We start from the raw sequence: 16,482 nt of genomic DNA, 5'->3' as shown, positions 1-16,482 counted from the left end.
CCATGGCTCCATGTAATATTCAATATAAACATTCTTTCCAATTCGTTAGAGATTTGAGATCCAATTGGATCTTGATATACCTAAGAAGTATGCCTAAAAATTCATGCTATTTATCATCTATTTTTATCTATATTAATTTGTCGATCATTATTCTCGATAGATTGACCCAATCGTTTGTAATAAAATAGAGGATTTTCTACTCTACAACCCTAACTAACGATCACGTAGCTATATAGTCAACGTTAATAAATGGACATAACTGTCTGGTTTTCTTTCAAGTTTTCCTGATTCACCTGGAACTTTAATGGAAATAGAATAGTATAAAATCGTACCCGAATAGCTAAAATCTGTCGAGAACAGATTTTGAAAGTGTCTGTTACAAATTTTGTCGATAGAATGCCGACAAAAATAAATAACAGATTATATAGACAGATTGACTGAGCAGAAACTGAGCAAAACTTTTCATTTTGTAATCAATCAAGTATAATAATGTATTCTATTTCAATGTTTACGACATGATTCTATTCGGTTTCTGCCGACACGCTGCTGTCAGATTATATCGACAGACTTATTTCCAGCAAAACTAGAGTTTAATGCGGACACGGATGATATCGGATCTGTTGCAATATCTGCAGAGTAAATCTGCTGCCAATCTCTATCGTCATACTGCAAACATTTTTGCTTATTGAGCGATTATACCGATTACAAAAACCTAAATCTTTATTTTTTATATTTTTCTATTTTTAACGAAGATTTTCGTACATTATCTCGTCGAATATCTCTAATATGAGCTTTTTCCGTCTCATATCTCTATTGAGCCATTTTAATATTAATCGTTGCATCGTCGCTCATCACGTACTGATTAGCAATTTCCGGGAGCAATATTGATTCATCGCGGTAATAATGATCACGACTAATGGGGAAATAGTTGATAAAATCCTTTAGATAAAGATTATTAGCTTTCTTCTAGCGTTATTCATTGTGTTCTTCCGCGATGAGGACCGATGACTATATGCTCAAAATACGTCATCTATTTAGATTGCATTCTCGAACTTTGCGTTAACGTTGTCTCGCGAGGTCAAACGGTCAATTCAAAAGATATAAACGTTTACTCGAACACACTGGCCAGTCGATGTTCTATCAATACTTGGCTGTTTTCGTCTTTCACGGGGTACGTGATAATAAAGTGGCGACGTTGTATCAGCGGTCAGATAATGCGCATGATATGGTGATCTCTATACGACTCATGCGCAATGCGCAATCCGGAAGAAGCGACTATTTAGTCGCATCACGACGACACGCACTTTAACGATGAACAACTATATCTAAATGTGAATACGCGATAATGCCGATAACGATAAAAGTTATCCCTGCAGACAGTTATCTCCGCGAAGAGCGTGTACAAGGTCCGCCGCGTTGAACCGTTGAACCAGCTTCTTCTAGTATCATATGGAGCACATTAAGCAATCGAGATGCAAACTGTACATTTGTATTCATCGCAGTAAAATTTTTGTGTTGTTATGACAACGGTGTAGTGGGCTTGTCGTACACGGGGCTTCAAGAAATTAAATTTCTAAAAAACGAGAAAAAGAAACATCATGTCGGAGATAAAAGTGCTAGATGGTGGTTTTTCTACGCAACTGTCCACCCACGTAGGTGAGAAGATCGATGGTGATCCTTTGTGGACTGCACGTTTCCTCATAACCGAACCGAAGGCTGTCTTCGCTACTCATATGGATTTCTTACGTGCCGGTGCCGATATTATAGAGACCAACACGTATCAAGCAACCATCGACGGTTTTGTAAAATATCTGGGCATCACGGAGGAAGAGAGTCTCGAGATCATCCGTAAAGCTGTCGATTATGCTAAAGATGCCGTGAACGCTTACAGTAAAGAAATAGAGGATGATGAAAACGTGAGGAACCGAAAGCCATTGATCGCTGGATCTTGCGGTCCTTACGGCGCCTGCTTGCACGATGGCTCAGAATATACTGGTTCGTACTGTGCTCGTGTATCGCGAGAATTTTTGATCGACTGGCATAGGCCTCGCGTACGCGCATTGCTGGAGAAAGGTGTTGATCTATTGGCGATAGAAACGATACCTTGCGTCCGCGAGGCGGAGGCTGTAATCGATCTACTCAAGGAATTCCCGAATACGCAGGCATGGCTAACATTCTCCTGTAGAGACGATGGAAAGAGCTTGGCAGACGGCAGCGACTTTCAAGAGATTGCCGTGAGATGTTACAAAAATGCCCTGCCCGGACAAATATTAGCGATCGGCGTTAATTGTATTGCTCCACACGTCGTTACCACCCTGCTGCAAGATATCAATAAAGGCAAATCAAACGATCTTATACCATTGGTGGTATACCCTAATAGCGGAGAAAAATATATAGTAGCTGAAGGATGGACCAAGGAAGGAGAAGCTCCCTCTTTGCACGAATTCATTGACGAGTGGCTGGATCTTGGCGTTCGTTACATCGGTGGATGTTGTAGGACATACGCGACGGATGTCAAACGAATAAGATCTAAAGTGGACCAACGGCTAACGTAGACATGTATTTGCAAATTTAATAACCGTTGAGAGGATGACTTAAAAAATTTTTATAATAATATTATTTTATAATTATATATTAAATGCTTCCACAAACGCAAAATATATATTATAAAACATGATTAGATGAATAATGAATCCAAATTTTATTTCCATCTCTGAATAAATATGTATATATGCATGGCATGTATATGCACTACAATATGCACTACACTAATATTGTTTAAAATAATATCGATTTGATAGAAGCAATTATAATTTTGGATCTATTTCATCTGTAATTCTGATGGAATATGGCACGTCATGTATCGTTGTATTACTATGAAAATAACCACGTCGTTGAATGACATCTTTAACTAAATTCTGCTTGTACGTCATCCATCTAAAATGAAAGCCAGTAGAGGGAATAGTACAAGAATTTCTATAAATCATCAAGTCAATCGATACGTGGAAAAAATCTGAGAATGTAACTGAAATTATGTTTGATATAATTTATCGTACTTTCGATTTAAGAGAAACTCATTGAATAACTGTTTCTTAGTTGGGTATTTTGAGTCCATAAACAGTTTCACACGCCCCCAGATATTGGCACGATTGTGCTCGAACAACCAATAACGCGGGATGAGAAAACATCGTACTGGTGTAATCGCTACAATTCTTCGATGAAGCATTTTCTCGCCTACGTAATTAAATATTGACTTAATACATCTCACAATGCATTATATAGGTAGGAAAGTAATACAAAAGTTGTGACTAATTACGTGTTTCTCACCTAAACCGAAACATGCACCCCGGGAGAAGATGCATATTTGCATGAATATGGTACGAACATCATTCGGATAATGTACGTGAGATGTAACAGACGGTTCTCGCATTAATATCGCCGCAATATCGGTAATTTTGTGCCACCCTTTAACCTTAATTTTGCAATATTTATTAACACACGCAAATCTACCACGTGTCCAAAATTATACTAACAAATAAAATCAACGTTATCTATACGCATAACCGTTATTCCGCTTCAATAAGTTTTACAGGCAAGCAAACCTCAATAATTTACTTACAAGTGGCTAGCTATTTTAGAGCGTAATAAATTTTCGCGACAACGTACGTCGACCCAAGTAATACTACTGACAATGAGAATAGAATAGTAAAAAGAAGATTGACTGTGAATACTCACAACGTCCAAAAGTGTGGCGGTAACGATGCTTGATCGATCGACTTCGTCTTGCGTTTCAACGGGTCTCTGTAATAATAAATGAAATTGATAAACACACACATTCTCTTTGTTATAAATTTTTATAATCAGCACACAGTGTGAGATATCAAAATGTTTGCAACAACGATTTAAAAAGTTGTCCTGATTATGTACAATCATTATAATTAGCAATAATTCAATTCAAACAAGTTACTGTTACATGTGATAAACAAAACTTTTTGTGCATTTTTGTGCGAGAAGTGCAAACTATGTTGGTCGTATTAAAATTATATTAACGCAGAACGCATGAGCCCGATGCGTGTACGCGAATGCCGTTGCGTGATTGGTGTATCTATCGAAAATTAGTGCAAACGCAAAGCATTACGTGGTGTCGTAATAGATGTAAAGAAATAGCATTTTTTAAGGTTTTATCAAGACAAAAAAAAACAGTATATATATATATAAGAGAATAAAGTTTTCTTTTCTTAATTCGTACTGGAATGGATTTGTCAAGTGGATTCGATTCAAGCTCGACAGATTCCGCAATCTGTCTCGACACTCTTCGTGATTGTTTTTGTGGACCAAAATTTTCGGAATCATATAATTCGTATTGTGTTCCATGATAAGAAGAACGTTCGCGAACGAGCATATGCTCAATAAGGCGACATTTCCCACTCAAAATAAAATGCACGTAGTTCACCATGCCTCTTCCATCGCCTAATAAAACCTTTCAAATTACGTCGTTAGTATTTTCTGTATACTTTTTTATCAGACTTGTGTCTTACTTCTGAGAATTTCTGTGAGAATGTTGAACAATATTGAAATCTTTAAAAGATGATTATTGCACCGCCAGGTCATTTACCTCATTAGGTTTAAAGTCCTTCAGTTTACTCAGAATACAACACTCTCGTACCGTCTCTTCATCCCACAACTTGAAATAATTAAAATGAACTAACGCATCGCGGAGAACGTCCCACTTCTTCGTCAAACTATCACGCAATATGCTATCGAAATCGTCCCGAGTAATTAGAAGCAAGTCGATCGATGCTAAATGGTATTCGTAAATGAGAAATGGTATAAATTTTGATGAAAGATATATATATATATATATATTGTGTTGTCATAATTCATTTCTACCAACTTTTTGTGATTATCGTTGATGTTCTCGACACTGTGTGCAATAATGCAACTTCGCCAAACATGTCACCTGCATGCATGATTCCCATATCTACAACTTCCTCATTACCTATAACGGAAAATATACCTTACGTAACTATATAAGCTACATGATTTTTCTTTGGAAATGATCCTCGTTCACGGACATATAAATTACCTTGAAAGATTAAGGTTGTAAAAAAAAAAAATAATGATGTAAATTAACAATAAGAAAAGATTAACGTGGTATTCATCAGACGTTATAAACTAAATGGAAAATGTTGATACATCTCGTATCTCTGTTTCATGTACAAAATTAAACAGCGAATGTTTTCCATATGTAATATCTAATACAAAAATTCGCTTCCCACGTCCCAAGAGATTTCCAATAGGATCTTTTTGTGCCCAAGATTGCATGAAACTTTGTGCTAGTATTCTTCCTCACCTGTTAATTCATTGATCGCTACTTTTGACAGTGTGACTTCACCATTTATAATAAAATAAAGATTTTCCGCTCTACGACTCTGACGAACGATTATTCGATCAGCCGGTAAATATTGATAAATACACACAGTTGCCAGCTTTTCTTTCAAGTCCTCCGGATGCTTTGCAAATGCGTGAAATTTTGTTATAAGATCATATATGTACACTTTGTCAGCAGAAGATCTTTCAGATGGTCTCACTAACAATATCGATCGATCCTTAAATCAAGCACAGTACGTCTTTTACGCATTACAATACTATAAATCTTTTTATTTCCATTTATATACTTTCTTCTATATCTACTTTTAGCGCAGGTTAGGTTCTGAGCACTTGGTCGAATTTACGAATACCTTTAATGTGAGCAACTTTTTTTCTATTTTGTGCCTCTGCTGAGCCATTTTAATATTAATCGTCACATCGTCGCTAATTTCCTCGATTATTGGTTCCTCTGTTATCCAATTCATATACTCGAAAACGCGCCGCACAGCCGACCGAAACAAATAACGACCTTTTAATCTATCAGGCTAAATAAAAATAATTATGTATAATCTTTGTCTCTTGTTCTCTCTGTCTCCATTTTTTGATTTTAATAATTTTAAAAATTAATTTATAATATATAATGATAAATAATTCTAAATCTCTTAAATAAGGTTATTTTTCTATATATTATATATTATAACGTTATATGAGATCGTTCTTCGAAACGTCACACATCCCAATGATTATTTTTTCTTCTTACCCTAATTAGAGTCTTCCTAGGCAATAATTTATATGCGAGCGACTGACGCAAAGAACTTCTTCTTGCCTTGTACAAAGACATATCTCAGGATAGAAAAATAAGACGCAAACTGACGTTGGGTGAGTGAATTGTTTGATCGATCGCTAAAATTAAGAGCTCTACGCTCCACGCTCCACTGCTCCTGACTGCTCCAACGCCTCCAACCTATAAAATTCAAAAAACGTCGCCGCCGGCCGCTCGGTGGCGTTCGTAAGCAATCTCATTTGAGAAAATGACAAAATATGGTGGAACCAATAAGGGCCCGGACACACACTTCTGCACAACGCATAATGCATAAGCATAAGAAAATTGATTGGTCCATACACATGTGCATAAGGAAATAGACCAATCAATTTTCTTATGCTTACGCGTTATGCGTTGTGCAAAAGTGTGTGTTCCCCGCTTAAGATTTTCCCATGTCTCTCTAAAACCGTCTTCGACCTATGAATACCGCGGCCTAGAAAAAGGCGCGCGTAAAGCGGGGAGCACACACTTCTGCACAACGCATACGGCGTAAGCATAAAAAAATTGCGTGGTCTATTTCCTTATGCACATGTGTATGGACCACGCAAGTTTCTTATGCTTATGCATTATGCGTTGTGCAGAAGTGTGTGTCCGGGCCCTTAAATTCCGTCGAGATTTCGTGAGTTTTCGAACGCTGTGACATGACAAGATTCTTAACCTTAACCACCTTAACCTTAACCTGATTCTTAATTCTTGCAGTTTCTGTGGATTTCAGACGCATCGTTGTTTTCGGATCGTTTTCTTGGTGCGATTTCTATTGTGACTTCAAAACGATAAAATGGTAATAATCGACAGTGAGCGGCGTGTGTTGCAGGCAGTTTAATTTTTCAGTTTTAAGATTATTTCATACGATTCATCATACGGACAGGTTATGTTAATAATGACAATTGATTTTGGTTGTTTATTCTACTGTGGACTTTCATGTATCGTAAATCGTTAATATCACGTACACGTAATATTGACAATTAAAAAGTACAAAAACGTATTTGTACCTTGGTTTATAAGAATAGTTTACTGTGCAGTTTTCAAGCCACGTCTTATCTACTACTGTTTTGTGCGAAACAGTATAAGAAACTGGACTCAACGCAAAAGATTGCAATAATCTATTGTAATACGTGTTATAATTTTAGAGCTTCGGTTTGCCGTCAATTATACCCAAGCCTGCCGTACCCGAGCAATTCAACGTTAAAAGTGGAACCAACTATGACCTACCCAATCCTATGGTGTCAGGGTATAAAACGTTAATTAAATTTATTGGAAAAACCCAAGTTATAGAAATTAACTAACGCTTTACCATCTTTCAGATACGGTAAATGTATCTGACGTATATAGATACGTTTACTGTCTAAATTCACATTGAGGATTTCATTACGGTAATCATACATAACGTCAATGGTAATCGTAAACCTTATTCTCTCAAAAATAACGTTGGACATTATCTGAATAGCGTTACAGTGAACAATGTATATGGACAGTTTTGCCTTTCAACCGATAATGTAAATTTAGATGGTGAACGTATCTATATAATTTAGATACATTTACCATATCCGAAAGACGGTATTGCCGTTGCAAAAACTTCTTTTATATATATATATATATATATAAATGTTTGATATAAAATAGTACAGTTCTTTTAAGGCAGTTTTTAGCGTTAATCTTGTTTGTTTAGTCTGTCAGCAGTCAGACAGAGCATTGGTTATGCACATCCCTTGGAAGCTTCAGAGAGAAATGTAAGATTCATTGTGTATTCTATTAATATGGACAATTTTAAAACAGCAACGTGTAATTGCATTTATGTTTTAGTATCAAAAGAATCAAGATCGCATGAATATGATATTGCTCAGGAATACGCAAGGACTACACGCACCGTTGCGCATAGCGATGGAATTAAAAGCTACTGAGAAGATTGGAAGACTTCCATTTTTACCATCGTCTAATGTGATGCGAGATATTTTGCTTGGACAGGATCAAGATATAGGGTATTTATAGCCTATATCTTATTGATCATTCGTGCAGATCAATCTGTATCCGACGATTTTTATTTGTCTATATATTATTGTTTATAGATTTGAAGATATCTTTAATACGCCCGAATTCAGGGAACAAATGGGACAGCCACATGCAGTCGTAGAAAATCACCTCGGAGTATTGTAAAGTTGAAGGTTGCAAAAATTTGGTCGTGATAAAAAATGAAAACTTTATATGGACTTAATAATAACTATTACTAAATTAATTCTGTATAATTCTTATAAGTTAAATGTATTACACTTTTTCTTTCTGGTGGTATTTTAAAAATAAATGTCGATAGTGAAAAAATGACACATTTAACATTCATATACCCGATAAAGTTAATATTGATATATTTAGTTGACACAAGAGCATTAATTTTCTTCGCAAACTCAAGTACGTTATTAGGTTAATTCAAATCATTTAGCTTTATTATTGTTATTCGAAAACTGGGGTCGATAGTGTATCTTGAAATGAGGTGAAAATTACAAAAGTGAGGAAATTCACTAGCGTATCTACCATTTCAATTGTCGAAATCTAATAAAATCTGTTCACTTTTGTAATTTTCACCTCGTTTCTCTCAAGATACATAATCGCTGTATATATGTACAGTCGAGCATTGTTATAAACAAGTACTTACTGGGGACTGGAGACTGGGGCTCGATTCTTCATTAACAATGAAGCATGTTTTCTCTAAAAAGCTGTATTGCGAATAACTACATAGTATTATTTCCTAATTTGAATTCATATGAGAAAATTGTACAAAATATTAAAATTTATTTGATAATAAGCGATTACATAAAGAGATGGATTTGGTCTATTAAAATTGTGTTGATGTGCAAATCTTAATAACTTTAGGCTGCTGGCTGCGTTCCAGAACCATAAGAGTGTGGTTTTGTAACGCTGAACGCTGAACGCAGCACGCAGCCTTGAAACGTGATATCAAGCTAATCAAGCGGATCTACCGCGACCACTCGCTAACCTAACCTAACCGGTGTTAATACTGTTAATGGTTAAATATGTGCACGACTGTAAAAATTTTGGACGGCGGCTTTTCCGGGCAGCTGTCGCGACACGTGGGTGCCAAGATCGACGGAGACCCGCTGTGGACGGCGCGATTCCTCGCAACCAATCCCACTGCCGTGTACGCCACGCACTTGGACTTTTTGCGCGCCGGCGCCGACATTATCGAGACTAATACCTACCAAGCGTCTGTGCCTGGCTTGACAAAGTATCTGAACATAAGCGAATGCAAGAGTCTGGATTTGTTTGCCACGGCAGTGCACTTGGCTAAGAAAGCTGTGGACGATTACGCCGAAAAAGAGAAACTCAGTGTCGACGGCAGACCCAAGGTTGCTGGCGCCTGTGGTCCTTATGGCGCTTATTTGCACAATGCGTCTGAATATACCGGCTCCTATGGAAAAACCGTGTCCCGACGAGAACTGATCGACTGGCACAGACCACGCGTTAAGGCGCTCGTGGACGCTGGTGTTGATCTGTTGGCTCTGGAAACTATACCCTGCATCGAGGAAGCGGAAGCCTTACTGGAGTTGATGAAAGAGTACCCACACGCTCGTGCATGGCTTTCATTTTCGTGCCGAGATGATCAGTTCATATCGGACGGCAGTCTATTCCAGGAAGTAGCGCTGCGTTGTTATCGCACTTTGCCGTCGCAAATCGTCGCGGTTGGCGTGAACTGCATCGATCCGAGGCACGTGACTCCCTTACTACGAGGTATCAACACTATCAACGCGAGCGCATCGTCAAGGCAGGCGCATCATCAAATTCCCTTGGTGGTGTATCCCAACAGAGGTGGCAGTTTATCCGCGACCAACGAATGGACCGCGGTCCCAGATGATCATTCCCTGAATCTGCCTATATCGGAATGGTTGGATATCGGGGTTTCTTACATCGGCGGTTGCTGCAAGGTCTTTGCCGAAGACATTAAGACGATACGATCGGAAGTGAATCGATATCGAGCAATGAAAGCACGCCAGCACGGAGTAATCGCCTGAATGCAGGCATAGAGTCTCTTCGTGGTCTCTGCCCCTCATGCCGATGCCAATAATCTCCGAATGCCCATCAAGATGCAGTTTTTATAGATATCGATACATAAACTGGTTAAAAACAAAGATTATAACTTTTTTATTTTATCGCGTACTACTAAAGATGGGTGCATTCATTACAAAATGATTTGCAGAGACAGAGTTTGAAAATTGCAGTTAATGCAACATTTATTGTTGGAGTTATGCGGCGGAAACCTTGATCTCGGTGCACATGTAAATGTTTTAAAAACCAAGCATATATTTTTTTTATAAACAGATATGCCATTTTATTAAATACATTTTAAATTTCTTTAATTTTTAAATTTATTTCCTAAATAAATTATTATACTGACTCAATAATAAAATGTTTAATCGCTAGAGAATCAACGGTGTCGTTTATTATTCCAGAGATTTATCAATATATATCAAGGATTCGCCTACTAGATAGGTTTTACCTGCTACGCTGACTTGGACGCTTTCTGTTTCTGTATCTACGTTAAATACAGAATCCCGTGGAAGTTTGGTTTTTCCTTTTAAAATGTCTCCTGCTACCGGCCTGATTCTGGGTCCCAAATTTGGATCGTTGAACCGATACAAGACGATCGAAGCGGGATCTGAACAAGGAAAATATACAATAAGAAAATCATTAATGCCAACTTGATTGTTGTTTGTGTACGTGAGAACGTCTATAAGAAATACATAAACATCATATAAGAAATTTACATTTCCTCGTTTACCTTTTATATGCTTGTTTTGTTTTGCAATATAGGACACAATATCTGCAGCCGTTACAGTCGAAATTTCCATGGACAGTTCAAGTAAATTGCTACAACTTTGAGGATTAATAATACATATTGAAACTATGGGCTTTGCAAAAAAGTTCATGTACGGTGCACCTGGACAACATTCTTCTCTCGTCTTTTCTGGAGCTTCATCCGTATATTTAATGACAATATCGTGAAGCTGGATAAATAAATAAACATACAGTATAATGCGTTAAAATATATAATATATATAAAACGAAAATTATATACGGTATTTACTTACGCCTAATGTATTTTTGAGATACTCCTTGTTTGTTTCAAGTACATTGAATTCGTTAAAATCAAGGGTCAAATTCAGTGCACTGAGACCAACGGTTTCCATCTTCGCCTTGACAAGCTGCACGAACGGCATTACCCTTTTCATATATTTTTTCAGCTCAGCTTTGCCAGCAAACGCTGCGGAAAGCGCTTTATTATCTGGTAATTTATTCTCATTTTTCTGTAATGTAGATTTATTGTTACACAAAAAAAATTAATCATCGCATACTCGGTTGTCGCTACAACTTACAGAGTACATTTCCCTCATCGTTGTAAGGATGATACTTTGCCAAGGAGGCCAAGTCTTTGCTACCCAGATAATTCCTTGCGTAGGTTTCTCCATGTCGGTGAAATCATTCTTTGCTTTAGACTTTTTTGGCATCATGTAATTTTTTAGAAGAATTCTGAATGTATGAGCAGCATCCATTAGATATTCAGACGATTTTATTAAAATTTCGTTTATTTCTCCTACCACAGGCCATTTTGCATTTAATATACTGCCATCCTAATAAACCACATTAGTTAATTAACATTTTCTATTTATAGAAAGATTTATAGAAAATAATATCCATAAATATTTGCTTCATTGCCAAAACTTACTTTCTTAAGCAAGTCTCCCCATATATATTCGCAAACATGTGGACAAATGGGAGACAGAAGAATTATTTGAATCTCGATATACTTTTTAATTAGATCCAGATTAACCATTGGACTTGTTTGTAAATATTTATCTCTAGCTGTTTGAAATTCGTAAAATCCTGTCCTTAATGCTTCTTTATAGAGCATTTTCGAATAGTTTTCACCAGTCTCTCGTATTTTCAAATTAATTTCGCTACATCAAGTAAATGTATCATTTCAGTTCTGTAATAATGGTTTAAAAAAATAATAATAATAAAAAGGAAAAATTGAAATACCTTTCAAATACTTTATCATGAAAATCTTGCACGCCAGTGTGGCAGGAGTGTTGATTCATATTCAATATATCTTTGACCCATTCTATAAAATTATACAGTCTAAGAATTCCTGCATCGGCTGTACTTTCAATGAAATTAGCATCCTCTATCGAATCACCAGAATCAGCTAAACAGAGACGCATTCCATCAGCTGAGAATTTTTCTACAGCCTCGACAAGTGTTAAAAAGTTGCCCTCTGACTTGGACATCTGTGTGTTGAAACAATAAAAAAATTTCAATTAACAAGACGACAATCACTCGTTACAAGCAAAGCTTAATCAGATTCAAAGGCCAACGTCGAGCATATTTGGGTGTTGGTTATTTTATTCAAGCGAGATTAATTATTATACGTATTAAAATCCGTATGTTTCGACTTTTCAACATCAGTCATCAGTCAGCGGTGACGTATTTGAAACATTCAACTTGAATCAAATTTAAAAGCCAAGTCATGATCAAGTCGTGTATATAAAGAAAATGAACGAGATAAAATAATAAATTGTCAAAATCAATGGCAATATCGGACTCATCGGTCAGCACTGTCAGCAGTATAAAATATTAAGAAATAGCATTTTTTCCCCTGCACATACCAAGTCATAAAATAAAATTGTGCTAATTTTTTAACGGTTGTCGGCGCGAAACTTCGAGTCCCACAAATTCATGATGTCAAGGTGATCAAAGTCCGCGTTAATAAAGGTGTCACAATATTGAAATTAAAATTTGATTTGATACAAATTTTGAATAATTTTATATTACCTTTGCTGAATTCAGAAGCAGATGACCATTTGCCCTTATTCCTCGTGGCCATAGCTCAGGCTGATTTGGCCATATTGCTGTGTGATTGTAGAGAAAATATGTAAGATGATTTTGTATTAGATCTTTTCCTGACACCCTCAAATCTACGGGATACCAATACTGAAATTCGTGCCTCATACGATCTACAAATACTTTGTCTATATTTGTCTTGGGCCATTTAGCGTCTTTAAAGAAGATATAATCCCATACTTCTAATGTCATATCTGAAGCTCTAACGGTTAGTGAAATATTAATAATCACAGATAAACAATACACGTATGTAACATCAACTTTAATCTTGATTACTTTAATCCAAACTCATTAGGTCCGTCTGCTTTAAAAGTTCCTCCTTGTAACAAATGCGCTATTGTATAATAAGCCACGTAAATAGTAGAATCTGACAGAGATTCTATCAACCAACTTTCATCCCATGGTAATTTTGTGCCTAAAAATACGAGAATAAAAAAAAAACGCTTATAAGCATAAATAATTCTATACTTGATATGAAACAACTTGATTACCGAGTCCATATGTTCTGGAGCATGCGTGTTCGTGTAACCAATCGAAGCAAGCAAGGAAATTTTTTCTAACTTCATCGTGAAAGGTATCGAGATTCTTTAAAGCCTCAAGCGTTTCTTTCTTCCAGTTTTCTTCACCATAATCCAAATACCATTGATTACATAAAGCCACTACGCATTCATCATTTGATCTTGAAATAATAGTTTTTTCTGGTTCATAATAAATCACTGCTTCGCCACTGTTAACCATTTCTTTCTGAACCAGTTTCTTAATATCTTGTATCTTTTTGCCTTTATGTGGACCTACTAATAGTACGCCATCGTAAAATCCTTTCAAGTATGCTATCTCCTTTGCTTCTGCGAGTTTAACTTTGTCATTTTGGGACTGAATTTTTAACTGCTCATATAATGTTACTGCTAATAAATTGCCAAATTCTGGAACTTGGATGATTGGAATCTAGTATAATATTAAGTATAATATGTGAAAGATTTCATGATTCTTGCCGATCGCGTTCATCACAGTTAAGTACGTCACATTATATTATACATATACATATGTATATAATCTACTTACTGGATTATATGGCAACACCATCTCGTCGGTAATTCCGTATTTTTCTCTAAGCGGCTGTTTCTTTTTTAGATCCACTAATGCAGCATAATCGTCAGGAGAATCACTAGGGACGGAAGTTACGATGCCAGTACCTTTGTCTTCTTTTATCGTTAACATAGGTAACGTATAAATCACCTTGTTAAATGTGAGGGGAGCTTCCAATTCCAGTCCTAATAAATCCTACAAACATTTTTTTATAAGAGAAAAATTTCGAAAAAATAACCAAAGTTTATTGAACAAATGAATAGTACTTTGCCCATGAACTTTCCAACAACATCTATCTTTCCCTCTTCTTTAAAGAAACCTTGATAGGACATATTCCTCGCCGCACGTTCTGTAGAAATATATACGTCCCCGCATGTTAAATTATACGCTATGTAGCTAATGTCTGGATGAACCCAACAGTTTGTTTGACCATACATTGTCTCCGGTTTTAAAGTTGCAGCTACGAGATAAACTGATCTATCGTCAAAACTCCTACAAAATAGTATATACTGCTTATTTTACGAATTAAAAATCTAACAATAAGTGAGTTTCAATAAAATAATATAATGTAAAAGCATTACATGATTTTCTGAGGACGTAGAACTTTCATTTTGATCAATGTATATTCCTGTGGTCCAACACCTTCACCAGAGGATCTATCATGATCCATACAAGGTTGGCCATCTTTTGGCGAATAAATAGTGTATCTCTTTCCGTACTTGATTTTGTTTCTAGATTTCAAATGATGAAACTGCCAGCGTATAAAAGAATCATAAAATGAGTTTGCATCTGTCGTAATAAACGTTCTTCGCCAATCCACCTAGAATATTTAAAATCAGATATATGAAACTTGAAAAATTATGCAACTATAATTACTATTTTTTTAGCTTACATGAAGACCGATAGATTTTAAGTCTTGCACAGCAAGTGGTGGAAAATATTCCAACCAATATGCAGCGTCGGCAAACTTCTTGATTTCCTCATTTTGTAAGCCAAGGGTTTGCATAATTTGCCACTGATATTTAGCCGAACCAGCTTTGGCAACCGCCTTACTCTGAAATTAACATCAATCAATTTCGATATTAAAAATATTTGTTGTGACATGCAAGTTGGAAATGGAATTTATAGAAATTGATAGAATTTTACCTTTTTCCCCTTGCTCTTGTCCTTTGGGCCTTCCGTCTCTTTTTCCACCATTTCACGTTCTTCAGGAAACTTGGGTGGATAACCATATATTTCCATTTCTCTCGTCAATTTATCAGCACATGCTTTAATAGGCATACCCGTGCAATGAAAGCCAAAGGGAAAAAGCACTTTTTTCCCCAAGAGACGATTGTATCGAGTAGCAAACTGACGTATAAATATACACATTTATTAATATATCCATATGTAAAAGACAAATGAGATCAACAGATATAAAAGAATAATATCAAGAAGATATTAAAATGATGTTATATAAGAATATAAAATTGTAAAAACTTCAGATATATACCTCAGACTTTGATAATGAGAAAGTATGACCGAGATGGAGACGTCCATTCATATAAGGATATGGAAAAGTGGCAAAAAATTTTTCACCTGGTTTCTTATTTAGGGTAGATGCATTCACTTCGTATACCTTCGCAACTTCCCATTTCACTTGCATATTTCTCTCAATTTCCTGAAGGTATTTAACCTTAAAAGTTCCTTTCCTTTCCGTTGCCTATTACACAAGATTACTTTTTTTAGCACGTGATGCAAAGGAATATATATCATTATAATAAATCGAATATATTAAACGGCCAGATAACATAATTATTTCCACTGCATTTATCACAATTGAAAATTATGGATTGTGAAACCCAGTAGGTAGGTTAAGATGCACAAAGGTGCTTTATGCCTATGTATATATATATATATATATGTGTAAAACGCAAGCAAAAGCAGCAAAATTCATTGTCCGATAATCATATGTACTTACCATTTTAATTACGTTTATTGCAAATAGCAATAACTATAAATATTGCGCGATGCAAAATTGCGCGCAAGGCACGTGGAACGTGAAAGTGAAACCGGTGGAGTTCTGCCCCTTCCCTTGTTCCGCCTGCGATCACGACCACATGTATGTATGTATGTATGTATGTATGTAGAATAATGTATGCATGTCGTATGATGACGAAACATGTAGTACAGTATTGCAGTTCATTACACTATTACAGTAAGCTATTACATAAGCATGTTGCTAAAAAGTGAATTGTACATACATACATACAATTCCTGAAGAGAAGTCATTTATCGAACTAATTCACAAAATT

General features: G+C 36.1%; 5 protein-coding genes across 5 annotated transcripts; 3 read left to right on the top strand and 2 right to left on the bottom strand.

Annotated features, from left to right (window-relative positions):
- Positions 1-1,376: 1,376 nt before the first annotated feature.
- LOC112460374 (homocysteine S-methyltransferase YbgG-like) lies at positions 1,377-2,612 on the top strand. Its single transcript, XM_025025023.1, has one exon. It carries the CDS (start codon positions 1,599-1,601, stop codon positions 2,553-2,555), a length of 957 nt encoding a protein of 318 aa, XP_024880791.1. The 5' UTR covers positions 1,377-1,598; the 3' UTR covers positions 2,556-2,612.
- Positions 2,613-2,770: 158 nt separating this feature from the next.
- On the bottom strand, positions 2,771-6,298 carry LOC112460372. Its single transcript, XM_025025021.1, has 10 exons — positions 6,131-6,298; positions 5,742-5,915; positions 5,354-5,609; positions 4,895-4,999; positions 4,616-4,800; positions 4,250-4,480; positions 3,736-3,801; positions 3,328-3,472; positions 3,057-3,234; positions 2,771-2,937 (listed from the first exon to the last, which is right to left on the bottom strand). Exons 1-10 carry the CDS (start codon positions 6,209-6,211, stop codon positions 2,808-2,810), a joined length of 1,551 nt encoding a protein of 516 aa, XP_024880789.1. The 5' UTR covers positions 6,212-6,298; the 3' UTR covers positions 2,771-2,807.
- A 537-nt stretch (positions 6,299-6,835) lies between these two features.
- LOC112460375 (proteasome maturation protein) lies at positions 6,836-8,512 on the top strand. Its single transcript, XM_025025024.1, has 5 exons — positions 6,836-6,974; positions 7,324-7,424; positions 7,863-7,923; positions 7,997-8,172; positions 8,260-8,512. The coding sequence occupies exons 1-5, from the start codon at positions 6,972-6,974 to the stop codon at positions 8,345-8,347; spliced, it is 429 nt and encodes a 142-aa protein (XP_024880792.1). The 5' UTR covers positions 6,836-6,971; the 3' UTR covers positions 8,348-8,512.
- A 362-nt stretch (positions 8,513-8,874) lies between these two features.
- On the top strand, positions 8,875-11,125 carry LOC112460373 (homocysteine S-methyltransferase-like). Its single transcript, XM_025025022.1, has 3 exons — positions 8,875-10,479; positions 10,654-10,917; positions 11,015-11,125. The coding sequence occupies exon 1, from the start codon at positions 9,220-9,222 to the stop codon at positions 10,213-10,215; it is 996 nt and encodes a 331-aa protein (XP_024880790.1). The 5' UTR covers positions 8,875-9,219; the 3' UTR covers positions 10,216-10,479; positions 10,654-10,917; positions 11,015-11,125.
- Positions 10,595-16,271, bottom strand: LOC112460369 (leucine--tRNA ligase, cytoplasmic). Its single transcript, XM_025025011.1, has 16 exons — positions 16,149-16,271; positions 15,681-15,890; positions 15,335-15,538; positions 15,081-15,242; positions 14,770-15,008; positions 14,455-14,680; positions 14,165-14,383; positions 13,594-14,047; positions 13,379-13,517; positions 13,034-13,304; positions 12,242-12,489; positions 11,928-12,159; positions 11,578-11,832; positions 11,293-11,508; positions 10,983-11,208; positions 10,595-10,859 (listed from the first exon to the last, which is right to left on the bottom strand). Exons 1-16 carry the CDS (start codon positions 16,149-16,151, stop codon positions 10,645-10,647), a joined length of 3,519 nt encoding a protein of 1,172 aa, XP_024880779.1. The 5' UTR covers positions 16,152-16,271; the 3' UTR covers positions 10,595-10,644.
- Positions 16,272-16,482: the final 211 nt, after the last annotated feature.

This window comes from Temnothorax curvispinosus, unplaced genomic scaffold (genome assembly GCF_003070985.1).
Source record: "Temnothorax curvispinosus isolate PA1 unplaced genomic scaffold, ASM307098v1 QBEX01010467.1, whole genome shotgun sequence".
Taxonomy (NCBI): Eukaryota; Metazoa; Arthropoda; class Insecta; order Hymenoptera; family Formicidae; genus Temnothorax; species Temnothorax curvispinosus.
The sequence above is the reverse complement of the archived record's forward strand: the minus strand, read 5'-3'. Positions and strand labels throughout refer to the sequence as shown.

Coding starts and splice junctions, on each gene's coding strand:
- LOC112460374 (XM_025025023.1), top strand. CDS start 1,599: ATGTCGGAGATAAAAGTGCTAGATGGTGGTTTTTCTACGCAACTGTCC.
- LOC112460372 (XM_025025021.1), bottom strand. CDS start 6,211: ATGTCTTTGTACAAGGCAAGAAGAAGTTCTTTGCGTCAGTCGCTCGCA. Junction 5,916..6,130: donor CTAGGAAGACTCTAATTAGG/GTAAGAAGAAAA, acceptor ATTTTTATTTAG/CCTGATAGATTAAAAGGTCG. Junction 5,610..5,741: donor AAAAGTTGCTCACATTAAAG/GTATTCGTAAAT, acceptor GCTTGATTTAAG/GATCGATCGATATTGTTAGT.
- LOC112460375 (XM_025025024.1), top strand. Junction 7,425..7,862: donor CCCAATCCTATGGTGTCAGG/GTATAAAACGTT, acceptor TTGTTTGTTTAG/TCTGTCAGCAGTCAGACAGA. Junction 8,173..8,259: donor GGACAGGATCAAGATATAGG/GTATTTATAGCC, acceptor TATTGTTTATAG/ATTTGAAGATATCTTTAATA.
- LOC112460373 (XM_025025022.1), top strand. CDS start 9,220: ATGTGCACGACTGTAAAAATTTTGGACGGCGGCTTTTCCGGGCAGCTG.
- LOC112460369 (XM_025025011.1), bottom strand. Junction 13,518..13,593: donor CTCCAGAACATATGGACTCG/GTAATCAAGTTG, acceptor TCGTATTTTTAG/GCACAAAATTACCATGGGAT. Junction 11,509..11,577: donor CGATGAGGGAAATGTACTCT/GTAAGTTGTAGC, acceptor TCTACATTACAG/AAAAATGAGAATAAATTACC.